Consider the following 13,244-nt stretch of genomic DNA (forward strand, 5'->3'; position numbering starts at 1 on the left):
GAGAATATACAACTCGTGGTCAGCATTTTAAAATTTTAACAAACTAAAAAATAAGTAAGATTTTAATATTTTTTCGTTGCGACTTCCAAAAATATTCTTGCACGAAAATGATTTTTACAACTTTTTTAAGTTTAATTTTTTAAAGTTAAAATTATATTTTCAATGATATTAATTTAGTTGCTGTAAAAGTCTGTAGACTAGCATTAATTAAACTTTTAATATACATTTATTGTTGTGAATGAAATTCAAACAAATTTTATTGTTTCATCTAATATTTAATTGCGTGATTTTTTTTATATTGTTGCAAGCTGAAGATGAAGGAATATATTTAATTTCCCTGTGACCTTACAAGACAAATAAAAAGTGATTACAATATTTCGACATTTAGAAAATAGATGAACCGAGAATTTACATTTTTAATAGCTTATGATGTCATGGGATTTGTATCCATTTGGCAGGTTCATATACACAATAAACAGAATATATGTGAGGCAATTATGTTAACTCGGCTTTAATGATTGATAATTTGTCACAAATCAAATAAAACCATTATACCTGGCAAACCACCTCGTCAAAAGCAGCCAGTTATTAATGGAATAAACAAATTACAGTAATGATATTAGTAATTTTTTAAAACCTTTGCTGAATTTTAGATTTAACTTCAGAATGAATGAATGGTGGAAAAATATTTCAATTTTAAACGTTATTGCTTTTGAGTGTGTGTGTGATTTGATATATAAAGAGATAGATGGAAAATAGGAGAAGTGCAAAGTACAATGAAAAAATGGTGTAAGATTTTTAAAATAGTATGATAAAATATTAATGGTATGATGTGTCTATCAAAATTAGTTTCTGCTGAGGAAACCATTAAGATCTAGTCACATGAAATGTGTAATCGAAAATTTTTCAACTGCTAATCCCAGTGAATCAACTGGTTGCCAAAAGCGACTAGTGCATAATATAGAAGATTTTGATTGTTATTCAAAAAATGTATTAAGCAACGTATATGAAGCCTTAACAACCAAAAGCTATTTTTATGTGATCGAACTTTATAACTATTAAAAGTTCGATAGGGCAACAACTAAATCCTGATAGTGATTTTACTTTTACTTTTCTTTTTCTGGAGGTTTTACCCATCACTTGTGTAATCAATCATTTTTTATAGAAATTTTTATTCGCCATTTTTTTTACTGTGTGTTTTTAAACCGTGAATTATTTAGAACTTGAAATATTTAGTTAATATCTTCTTTTTTATAAATTTGATACTTCGATCTATATTACTCACTCTAATTTATAAGGATAAAGAATCTGCTATTTAAAAAAAATAATAATAGATTCTTCATCCTTATAAATTTTAAGAATTTTCGCGTTTATTAGATCATAAATAATGTGATTATTTTTATTTAACCTATTAGCGTTTTTATATAACAAGCATATCATTATATTATTTTTTACTACTTAACCCATTATTATTTCCTTTAAAACTTTTCTATCAAAAAAGAAACATAATTTTTTTTTTTTTGAATTTACAGTTCTTGGAAAAATAACAATGCAGTATTTAGTTATACTTATTATAGACTACATTTTATTTAATTAATACATACAGGGTGTCCCAAAAAAATGTATACACATTTTAGCAGCTGATAACTAAGTTATTTCTTCTTTCTTTACAAACTGAACCCATTGAACCGAGTGATGGCAGACAGACTTGAATTTGAAGAAAGGAAATTTATTCTAAAATGCTGCTGAAAGTATGAAAATGCAGATGTGCAAAGACAATTTAAGAGGGAGTTTAACAAAGAACCACCTACACGAGTTACCATCACTCGAATTAGAGATAAGTTTGAAGCTGATGGAACTGTTCAGGATGTCCATAAACCTGCAACAGTTGTTCAATTGAGGGCAACCATTGAACATGAATGTACGAATATCCCAAGGGAATTGTTCCACCATGTGTGCTATTCCATCGCTTCGCGTTGTCAGCAGTGTCTGGAGCAGAACTGACATCAGTTTGAGAACATGCGATAACAAGACAATAGAATGATATTTGTAGAATCTTTTATATGATGAAAATTATTCGAATTATAATAAACCCCAAATTTACAATTATTTAAAGTGTGTATACATTTTTTTTGGGACACCCTGTAGATTTTGTCTTAAATACAGTGTGTATATTTGCCTGTTTTGAATAGAGTCTGTTCAATTTTTCTCTACTATGCCTATTATTTTACAACCGAAAATGCCATTCTTTGAACTTTATATTTTTAAGCAATTGCAATATATAATAGGCATTCAAATTTTTATGCGATTCATGCAGCAAATTGCCTTATAATAACAGGAAATACTTCTTATTTAATTAAAATACTAATATTCCAAAATATAGGATATAATCAAATAGATCTTAGAGTAGGAGTCAAATTGATTCCACATTTTCAATAAAGAAGGTGTTTTCATTCCAGTTTAAAATCTATGCAGTAAATGAACTTTTCCTCTGTATTTGATCAAGAATCAAAGTTGAGATTTAGGGGGAAAAGATGCTACCTGAGGTGTCATCTTTATCATCAGGTCATGGTTTAAAATAACGAAACCGGTTCCAAAATAGCTCTGATACAGCTCCAAAATTGCATAGCAAAACTAACTAAAACTAAGGTATTATAATTAGATGAGTAGAAACTAAACTGCTTTGTATATATCGCCCAAGAGAAACAAGAACTCTCAGAAGATATGTGGAATTTCGAAATGAGAACAGATAAACAATTTGTGATCGGTGAGAAAATAATTCCACTTCGGATTACACACCGAGTTACCTAAAGCAGAAATTATTCAAAGACCAGATATGGACTGGTTACTAATAAGACACTGAATAACTGCATTCAGAGTAGAGCAATTTATTACATATATTCATTGTATTTCCTTTGTTAATACATAAGCGATCACAGAATAACAAAAAAACGTTCAAGTTTACACAATGATTAGTATCACCGAATTTAAATTCGATGACACAAATTCCTTTAAATTTACAAGTAGAGCACCATTTCTGTCCTCAAAACCTATCGATTACGAATATCACCTTTTTAATAACAAAAAATGCCAAACATTCTTCATCACTATCAAGCCATTTATTTCAATTGTAAATGTATCTGCCATTGATAAAGCACGCTCTACATTTGGCCACTGGACAGTCTCATTGTCATTATCATACGGCGAAACCTGACTCCCTGACTTGAATTTTAAAAAGCACTTACCTGCACTGATTTGCGTAAAGACTGTGACATCCCTATTTTCGTGACTCGTCATGATAAAAATTGTCATACGTCTACCACGGATGGTGGAATGTTAGTAGAGTCTGCATCTTCGACTGGGTTTGCTGTGACTAACGGTACCCTTCTAAATTTAGAACACTGATATGGGATGTATTCTATGGCTTCCCGAAGACCCATAAGAACTTTCAAATCATGAAACTACTGTGTCAGTGTCAAACCAAAAACAATTGGGTTGTGAAAAAATCGATTTGATGATGCATATTGTAGTTGTAGTGTAAACAGCAGGAAGGAGAAGTAGTCACTTCGTAAATATATAGAGGCTGTTTACACATTGTGGAACGTTTACAATTCGAACTATTTTATATTTTCAGTAAAGATTTGCTCAGCCTCCAAAACCAAATATAACCTAATATTTCAAAGATTTATTTAATTAAAAAATAAAATAATTATGTTTTCTCTTTCGGCTGAGGAGAAATATTCCTATTTTGCTATTCAAAAATGTTATAAATCCCGGGAATCAACATAAACAAACATAAAAATAACCGGGGTTGAAATAAAACATCTTCGTAAAAACAGCAGTCAACACTTCATTAGGGTCATTCAGGCATTAATCCACGCATTTTGTTATCATGAATGTGTAGGTAATGTAGATATATTTTATATACTAATAATAAAGATGAGTGTGTGTGTGTAGTACATATGTATAAGTTGGAAATGTACACTTCGGAACGTGTTTTTTCAAATTTTCATTAATAAAAAATTAAACTAGATTTTTATGGGGGGTTTTATCGATAAATTCCAAAAATATTCCAGCAAAAAATTATTTTTGTACCATTTTTTAAGCTTAAAAAATTATCTTTACAATGATGTTAATTTAATTACTGCAAAGTTCTTTACTCTAAATTTAATTAGCTTTTAAACATATCTTTACGTAAGTTTCTGGACTATATTGTCATTTTTGTGAATTAAACCCAATTCGTTTACATTACTTCATCAAATATTTAATCGCGTGATTTTCTCCCATTGTTGAAATCTAAAGAAGGATTCTGTTTAATATATAAGTAGTTTATTGGACAAATAAAAAAGTTACAATATTGCTAAATTCAGATCATAAATGAATTGGGCATCTACGCTTCTTAATAACATAATGTTGTCATAAAACTAGTCTCCATTAGCGAAGCTCATTTCCACAATAAATAGAGCTTAAGCAAAACAATTAAAATAGTACGACTATAATGTTTGACAATCATGAACATGAAATTACATCTAAGCAATCTAGCTGAAATTCAATATAATCAATATCTCAGGCAAGCCATTTGATCGCCAAAAAACGGCTAGTTAACTATATTGGATACATTTTTAATTATTGCCTGTCTTCATCACGAAATGCCATTTCTTCCAGGGAAATTTTAAAAAACCCTTAGTTTTATTTACTCTGTAATGGTTATAATTAAAATTGTTCTTACGAAATTACAGAAAAAAATGAAAACTAAATCCCAAATTTTATTATTAAAAAACAAACAATAATCAGAAGGAGATACATTCAAATATAAATATGTGACATCTGAAAATGAATGGCTTAAATCCGTTTTAAAAAACAAATTTAATAGAATTCATCGTTATAAACACAACTGTTTCATTTCTTACAAAAAGAGAAAAACCTCTTTCTATAAATAGAGTTATTCGTTGTGTCGCTATAAATAGCGAGAAAAACAAAATTTTACAAGTATGCAACTTGTCGTTGTCAGCTTGAATTATTAACGTGAATCACAAGTTTTCAAGCTTCATATCTTACAGGAAATCTTAAAGTGCTTGCTTTTCCTTTTGTGTCTCAGAAAAATAAGTTACCTGCGTTAATAATCATTATTTTGTTTCAATGCAAACGATTTATATTTAGCACATTTCATTATGAACCAGTTTTTGTTGTTATTGCAATTAAATTGTATTACTTCAAGATTAATGATAGTGAAGAAAATTGGTAATTAAATTGGTAATTAATTTTTTACCGTTTACATGAATCATTATTTTAGGTGAGTGGGTTTTAAACAGCGACACGTAAAAGTTTAGTTCTATAATTAAAAGTATTTACTTTCACTTGACTTGCTAATTAAACACCGGTGTTTCCTTGGGAAAAATAAATTTGTGTCAGAGTAATCAATCTTCTTCGAAGAAAATTATTATGAGAAGAATATTTATTTTACAAATATGTTAAAATGTTATATTAGCGGTAAATATTTCAAGAAGAAAAGAATACAAGTTATCGTGAATTTTCGTATACATACTTTAAAACACATATATACACACACAATTCTCAATCGATTCACATTTCAACCAATTTTCAGTTTAAAGAGTTTTACGCGTTGAGAGTGAAATTTTCGTGAATTTAAGGCTTTTTTTTAATCGCATCAAAGATGAAATTATGCCCGCACGATGCACAGAAAAACAAAAGCATAAAGTCAGCAATTAAAGGTCAAGTGTACGTAAACACTAGTCTGTAGTGGCAGATTGAGGTTTTTCCAGTGTACATTTTGAAGTCCTTCTTTAAACTAAAATCTTTTATTTAGATTTAGATTTCAACACATTTTTAACTTAACAATATTCTTGCGATTTATTTTAGGTTAATTTATTTTATTTTTATTACTTTGTGAAAATACATTTTTTTTATTTATTATGACTCAGGATTGCACGGCACAGTCATGTACTCAATATTATTTAAATAGACTCAAATATTATAGCTCAGCACATTTGAGTTGAATCTGTTAGGAATTTGACCGATTATACTTGAAAAATGTTAATATTATTCTATGGATTTTTAAATCATAGAATTTATGTATTTTACAGTTTATTGATTCGCCACTAAAGATAATATCATTCTAGCAGATACATTTGCAGTGTCTATGCACTTAGCGGCCCTAGATTGCTGACAAGTTTGATATCCACTATTGCTTATCAATTACCTACAATGTAAAAGTGATAGGAATAAGGCCCAATGCACATGTGTTTCATGTTAAGTTGTTATAAAACGCAAGATATGTAACAGAGCAGGAGTTTTATTTCTTAATAAAATTCTAATTCAATCTTATTACGAATTAATCTTTAAAATATATAATTTTTTAAAGCTAAATCATAAAATGAATTAGGATATATATTTTAAGAATATATATCGTAATTACAATCAATTGTATCATATGTATAGATTAAGTATCCAATGGAAAAATCTACGGGTCGTTGTCCTAGTATAGGTGTAGCGCGTCTTTCCCGTGAACTGGGCGTTATGGGTTCGAGTCCCGGTTTTGGCATGGTTGTTCTATCTGTGAGATGTGCGAATGTGCCCTCCTGTAAAAAGGGGTTGTGCAAGCGAATGAGTGATGCGTAAGTAGCAAAGTCGTATTCTTGGCCCTAATTGGCCCTACTATAAAAACAAGAGACGTTCACCCACCGGCTTAAAATCGCTATCCTCGTAACAGCGGGCTTGTCCATGGCAAGTCCCATAAGAAACGACAACAGAAACTACGGAAATGAACGCAATCCCAAATCAATGAAATGGCTTGAATTTATATAAATACAAATTCTTTCATGCTTCTTAAAAAATAGATATTTATGTTTTTATTAAATGTATTTTTATCAATCACATTTACCATCTGTCTACACTCTTTTCATTGCTCTACTAGTGTCAATTTTTAACATTTACTTAAAGTTTATATTTTCATTTACGTGAATAAAGTTTGACTTCTGACATGCTTGCATGAGTGCATACAACCGCTTTTATTCCAAAATTTTAAAAAAGAGGGCTTTTTAAAAGATGATAAAGGGAGCGTTTTATCCAATTTGCAAATTGTGGATATAAGCTTAAAAACAATTTCTAAAGTGGAATGGAAATCAAAAAATAAAAATTAAAGATTCTATGCAATGACGAATTTGAGCATAGGCCCAATCGTATTCTGGCCCAAAGCAAAATACGATTTCTCTCTGTTCTAATAAACTGGACAATTAAATTTTAAATTTCAATACATCTTTATTTTTCACATTATGCTAAATATTTATTTTCAGTTAATTTTGCTTTGTAACTTTTTGAAATGGATATGTTTTTATTTATAATTTTATGATTCAGTATGTGAATCTACATTTGAGATGCAACTATTTATGCAGGCACTCGATATTTATAAATATGTAATGGCTAAATAAGCGTAATAAAACCAATGGAATGATATTAAAATAGCAGGCATGGTTCTTAATATTTTATAATTTATAGAATTTCCATTATTTACAAATTTATGTATTTCTCTATTAGTCTAATAATATATTAATTGATCTATTTGCCACTGCTGTCAGTCCATCTGCCTAATCGTAGATCTATGATAGTGAATCTATCCTATTAGTAAACTAGGATAGTGAATCTAACCTGGCAGTGAAATCTAGTATGATAGTGAATCTATTCTAGTAGTGAATATAGAGTAAATAAATCTTTACTAAGTATTGGCTTGAACTAATAAAATTTCTAAAAGTCCATGTATTTATTTCTGAGCAAAGTCCATGTTTGTTGTTGTTTCATACATCTGTTTCTAGATATTTCTTTATATTTTATTTTAAAAAAACTGGCATCGTAAAATTCTAAACCTTTGATCCTTAAATAGTACTTTATTGTCAATTGTTTGGGAGTAAAAAAAATTATTTTAGACAGGAAAAATGAAGGCTTAACATTAAAAAGCTGAGAATTTCTTGTGCATCGATTAATAAAAACTCTCTCTAACCGATTTACCACGAAAATAACTTTTATAAACTTACTAAATGTTCCTTTTTGCGTAGAATTAAAACAAAATACTATGCAACATCGCGAAATCAATTCAATCAGCCATCAATGCTGTCTGCCTTTCATCCAAAATAAATCATTTTGCAATGCAGTCAAAACAACATCTGCCAAGAGCAGGAAATCAGTCATAAAGATCAGATGGCATCGTCGAAACATCCATGAAAGATCACATGAATCATTCGACCCGTCAAGTTGGAAATTCATTATTGTTAGGAATGAAAAAAAAAAAACGTTTTTTTTTCAACGAATGACAGATTATTTGAAAGAAGTCTTTTCAATGAGTCATAAGAATTGCAGAAGCGTTGTTGGGATTCCAGGGAAGGTGAAAGTAGGCAACCACAAATCGCTAATCCTGTGTAAATTATAAAGTTATGTGAAAAATCTGCCCTTTAAATGAGAAACACAAAGTTGCAAGTGTGCATTAAAAAATAATTTAAATTTCTTATCTCATAACGAAATACCACTGACTGGGGCAATACTCAGATATGGTAGAATAACATGGGTTTAGTTTGACTTACAATATTGGAATCAATTCACGTGGCAAATTTCATGATCAGTAGAAGATGTAGGCAGTTAAAGACTTTATGTAGTGCACATGAGACATTCTTTTAATGAACTGCCCAATTTAGCTTCACATTTCAACATATATTTAACTTAATAAGCGTCTTAATAATTTATTTAATTTTATTTTTTTATTTTAGTAATTTTCTATAAAAACTAAGGCGGGTTTAGTTTGGCTTACAATATTGGAATCAATTCACGTGACAAACTTCTTTATCATAGGAGAATGTAGATAGTTAAAGACTTCAGTTTTAGCTAGTTTTATTTTTTTTTTTTTTCAGTAACTTTGTGAACATGTATAAGTGTTTATTCATTTGTTATTATGACTCATGAGTGCATAGCACCCGCGTTTCTACACAATATTATTTAAGCAGATTTTATATTTACATTTGTATGCAATACAATTTAAGCGAATTTTATATACGCATTTGTACACGGTACTTTTCAAACGGATTTGATATACTCATTTGTACACAGTACTATCTAAGCGTATTTTATATACTCATTTGTACACAGTACTATCTAAGCGTATTTTATATTTGTATTTGTACACAATACTATTTAAGCGTATACACATTTGTACACAATACAATTCACGCTAATTTCAATTACGCATTTGTACACGGTACTTTTCAAACGGATTTGATATACTCATTTGTACACAGTACTATCTAAGCGGATTTTATATTTGCATTTGTACACAATACTATTTAAGCGTATACGCATTTGTACACAATACTATTTAAGCGTATACGCATTTGTACACAATACTATTTAAGCGTAAACGCATTTGTACAGATTTACATTATATGCATTTGTATTTAAGTGGATTTTATATACGTATTTGTACACAATAATATTTAAGTGGATTTTATATACTTATTTGTACACAATACTATTTAAGTGGATTTTATATATACATTTGTACACAGTACTATTTAAGAGGATTTTACACATGCTTTTTGTACACAGTATAATTCAAACAGTATCATGTTAAAGATAAAAACTATACCGATGGTGAGTTCTGCGCCTTTCCTTCCATAATACACGAGATGCAAACATTTTCCTAATTTACCTCATTGAATTTCAGAGGTTCAATGCTAGAAGAATTTACACATACCACCCCTCCATATTATCATTCAAAATTAGAAAAATTGTCACTTAGAGAATATTTTTTTTTAAATATTACTGTTGCATTTAATGGATTAAGGTTAATTTTCAACTTAACAGTAAAAGAATGGACTTTTTCTCCCTACTAAATGCACAATGGATTCCAAAATTAAATAGCTTTGCGCCTTTGCCACTTATCATGTGAACATCAATATAGTTTCAATTTCTAAGGGGTCCAATCATCTCATGTTAAGATAGTCAGCCATTAAGATAATAATAAATTGCTTTGATAAAATTCAGTGAGTTGTTTATTAAAATCATGCATAAAAAAATAAAGAAATAAAAAAATAATAATACACTTCAATTATGCACTTCACTTCAACACTTCAAGAAACACTTCAATTATATTTTAATTTACATTGTTTGAAATTTATTAGAATCTTCTATAATTCCAAAGATTTATTGCCTCGTCGATCATTTGACATTTTTTTTCTAATTATATTTGGAAAGATGTTTAAAACTATCAATATTACATGTCACTGGCCCGTTTAAAATCCTCGTTACGAAAACGAATATAATGATAACAGTCACAGAATCGACCTAGACAAAAAGAAAGAAAATATAACTTTTGTTCCTTTTATTTCAAAGAAACGGGAAATTTTGGAAGAAAATCAATATTTCCAATTTTGTGAGTTGGAAACTCACCAAAATGCTAACGAATAATTAAAGAACAAGCGAGTTTTACTCCAAAGTCTGGTTACAGAAATAAAATCAGAATAACTGAATTCCTGGATCGACTTCAAGAATCAAAAGTAATAGAAGCTGCGAATTCTTAAAAGAATGATTGCTTTTTTAAAAAAATCGAAGAAGGTCACAGTTGGGATACTTTTCTATTTAAGTAATCTTTTGAAAATGGGAAGTCAAATTTCTCGAATTTTTTTATGTTGTTACGGGATGTGAGTGACTGTGCACGGTATGAAATTTTTGAAAAATGCTGTAAAATACTTAGATTTCTGAATTTTTACATAAAACAGGATAAGAGAGCCTCTGGGTAACAAAAAAATTATCAGTTTAAAGCCGAAGTATATATATATATATATATATATTTCTGAAATAATAGAGAGGGAAAAAAAATTTTAATGTTGATTAAATAATCTGCTCAAAATCTTGCAGATAGTTTAAAGGTCCTAAAATGCGGAATAAGGCAATAATTTCTTTAAATATTGGGATTAAATACACCTTTAAATATTGGGATTCAGTTGATAAAAAATAGGAAAATTTCAACCTTTTTGGGTATGATGAGGGATTGAAAAAACTACAAAACCTTTTAAAATAAACAGAATATTTAATCTGTTCTTCAAAAATTGCAGAACACAGTGAGAAATTAGAACAAAAAAATATAAATTAAATTTTAAATTAAAAAGGTTTTCCCGTGAGATAAATTTAACAAAATTTAAAGAAAATTTATGAAAATCGCATCAAAACGTAACACCCAAAGAATGAATGTAAAAAAAAATATTCAACTGTTTTATAAAAAGAAAATTGTCTAAAAATAAAGAATATTTGTTTCAATATTTTCACCAAAAACCGACCTTTCAGAATAGTCAAAATAGTTACAAAATAACCTTAAATGCAAAATTTCTTACGTTTTAATTAATTTAGTTTTTCTTATAAATTTCAAAATTTGATTCAAGTATTTTGTTACATTTTTTTAGGCTGAACTCCATTTTCGACGATTTTGTACTAAATAAAAATTATATACGTTTGAGTCTATAGTCAAAAACAGGAACAACACCAATGAACATCTCTTAGAGAAATTCAGTTAGCAGTATATATACTTTAATATGCCTGTATTTCTTATTGCTTCACTTATTTCACTTCATATTTCCTTTATAAACACCCGATTCATCATAATATCGTTATGTTATATCATATTTCCAATACATCACCTTATTTAAAAAATATTCGATTAAATTTAATTTTTACTTACCAGTGTCGACACAACTATGAAGTTATTAACCTCATCCACAGACTGATCGAAGTAAACAGTTTCTTCAATTTCGTCGTCATCTTCCATTGCTTCCATTCTTATATTCCATTAAAAGAACATTTCCATGTATGAAGAAAATCCGCACATTGTAATGAAAAACAAATTAAAAAATGCCAGGAAAATTCTTAAATTCTTTCACTTGTTCTCGCATTAATAAACACCAATTCCAGCAGAATCGAAACCATCATACTCGAAAATATATTACTTCTTGTATTGTAGACTTCAAACTGAAGGCACATAAAAATTAGTAACACTAATCATCTGTCTGTAAATTTTAAATTTTACAAAAAATTACTCATCGTTATTTTATTCTATGTAAAATATGATTTCATATCCAATACAAAGAAAATGTAACTGAAATTAATTTCTCATTTGTTTACGTAAAAAAGTTCTGCAGGATCTTTTAATCCTTCTAAATGAATCGTTTACGCACTCAAAATTTTGATGTCTTTTTCAATCTTTTATTATCTTCTTGAAGTATAAAAATTCAAAAAATTTGTCTTACTAACGAAGTTTTGTATTCTTTTTCCACTAAGCAAAAAAGTGTGTCACTTGTTCATCAATAAATAGCATGGCAATTTTAAACATACAGAATTATTTTTACAAATTGTAAAATATAATTAAGTTTCTTTTAAACGTTTCCCAGTATAATAAATAATTTTCCAAAGTAATTTTTTTTAAATAAAATTTTTCTTGAAACTGAAAAAAAAAATCCTCTCGTGAAAATTTTCTGCCACCAAATTGCAAACAATCCACACAATAATGGTCAGTTTTCCAACGAACACGATTCCGATAGCACACGCGTTGTTCGGCAAATATTCCACGAGACGATCTTTACAGCTGGCAAAAGCGCGCGGAAAATTCTCAGCAACTCACAACAAAACTCAACGCGGAATGGAATAACTGACAGGTACGCGTAGTTTTTTTTCGCCTCTGGTATGCAGCGAGCAGGAAGGAGGGAAAATACCTGTAGAACCAGTGACTTGTGCTGCGAGCACTGCTGTTCTATTCAAAATGATTTCGCTTGGCTGGAAGCGTTTTCGCGGTTCGTCATGTGCGGTGGGGGTGGTGGAGGAAGGATTTGGACAGACAGGTGAAATGAGGGAGGAGGGGAACTTTTCGGGGTCCACTCGTTCGCTTAATGAGAGAGGATTTTGTGCTCATAAAATCTGGAAGAAGAAAAAAAAATACATGAAATGGAAACAGAAGTCAGTAGATTAGGATAAAATTGTGGTAGTCAGTAGATTAGGATGTTTCGTGGAAAAGCAATTCATACTTTTTCATTTCGCCATTGCGTACAGTGAATCATGTTTACTATTTCAACTTACCTTTGTTGTTTAATAACGGGTTATTTATTGAGGATTTAGAGAAAGTACTTCTTGTAGTATTCCAAGGATGGATTGCAGACTGTTAGTGAAAAGTTTCAAATAATGAAACTTCTAAAACAGAC

General features: G+C 29.4%; 1 protein-coding gene across 1 annotated transcript in view; it reads right to left on the minus strand.

Annotated features, from left to right (window-relative positions):
* LOC129965540 (death-associated protein kinase 1-like) overlaps positions 1-12,816 on the minus strand; it is a 112,610-nt gene extending 99,794 nt beyond the window's left edge. Inside the window, exon 1 of the mRNA XM_056079515.1 lies at positions 11,735-12,816. Within this exon, the coding sequence (XP_055935490.1) occupies positions 11,735-11,830 (96 nt within the window). The 5' untranslated portion in view covers positions 11,831-12,816. The remainder of the gene's footprint in view (positions 1-11,734) is intronic.
* Positions 12,817-13,244: the final 428 nt, after the last annotated feature.

The sequence above is a fragment of the Argiope bruennichi genome, chromosome 4, assembly GCF_947563725.1.
Source record: "Argiope bruennichi chromosome 4, qqArgBrue1.1, whole genome shotgun sequence".
Classification (NCBI taxonomy): domain Eukaryota; kingdom Metazoa; phylum Arthropoda; class Arachnida; order Araneae; family Araneidae; genus Argiope; species Argiope bruennichi.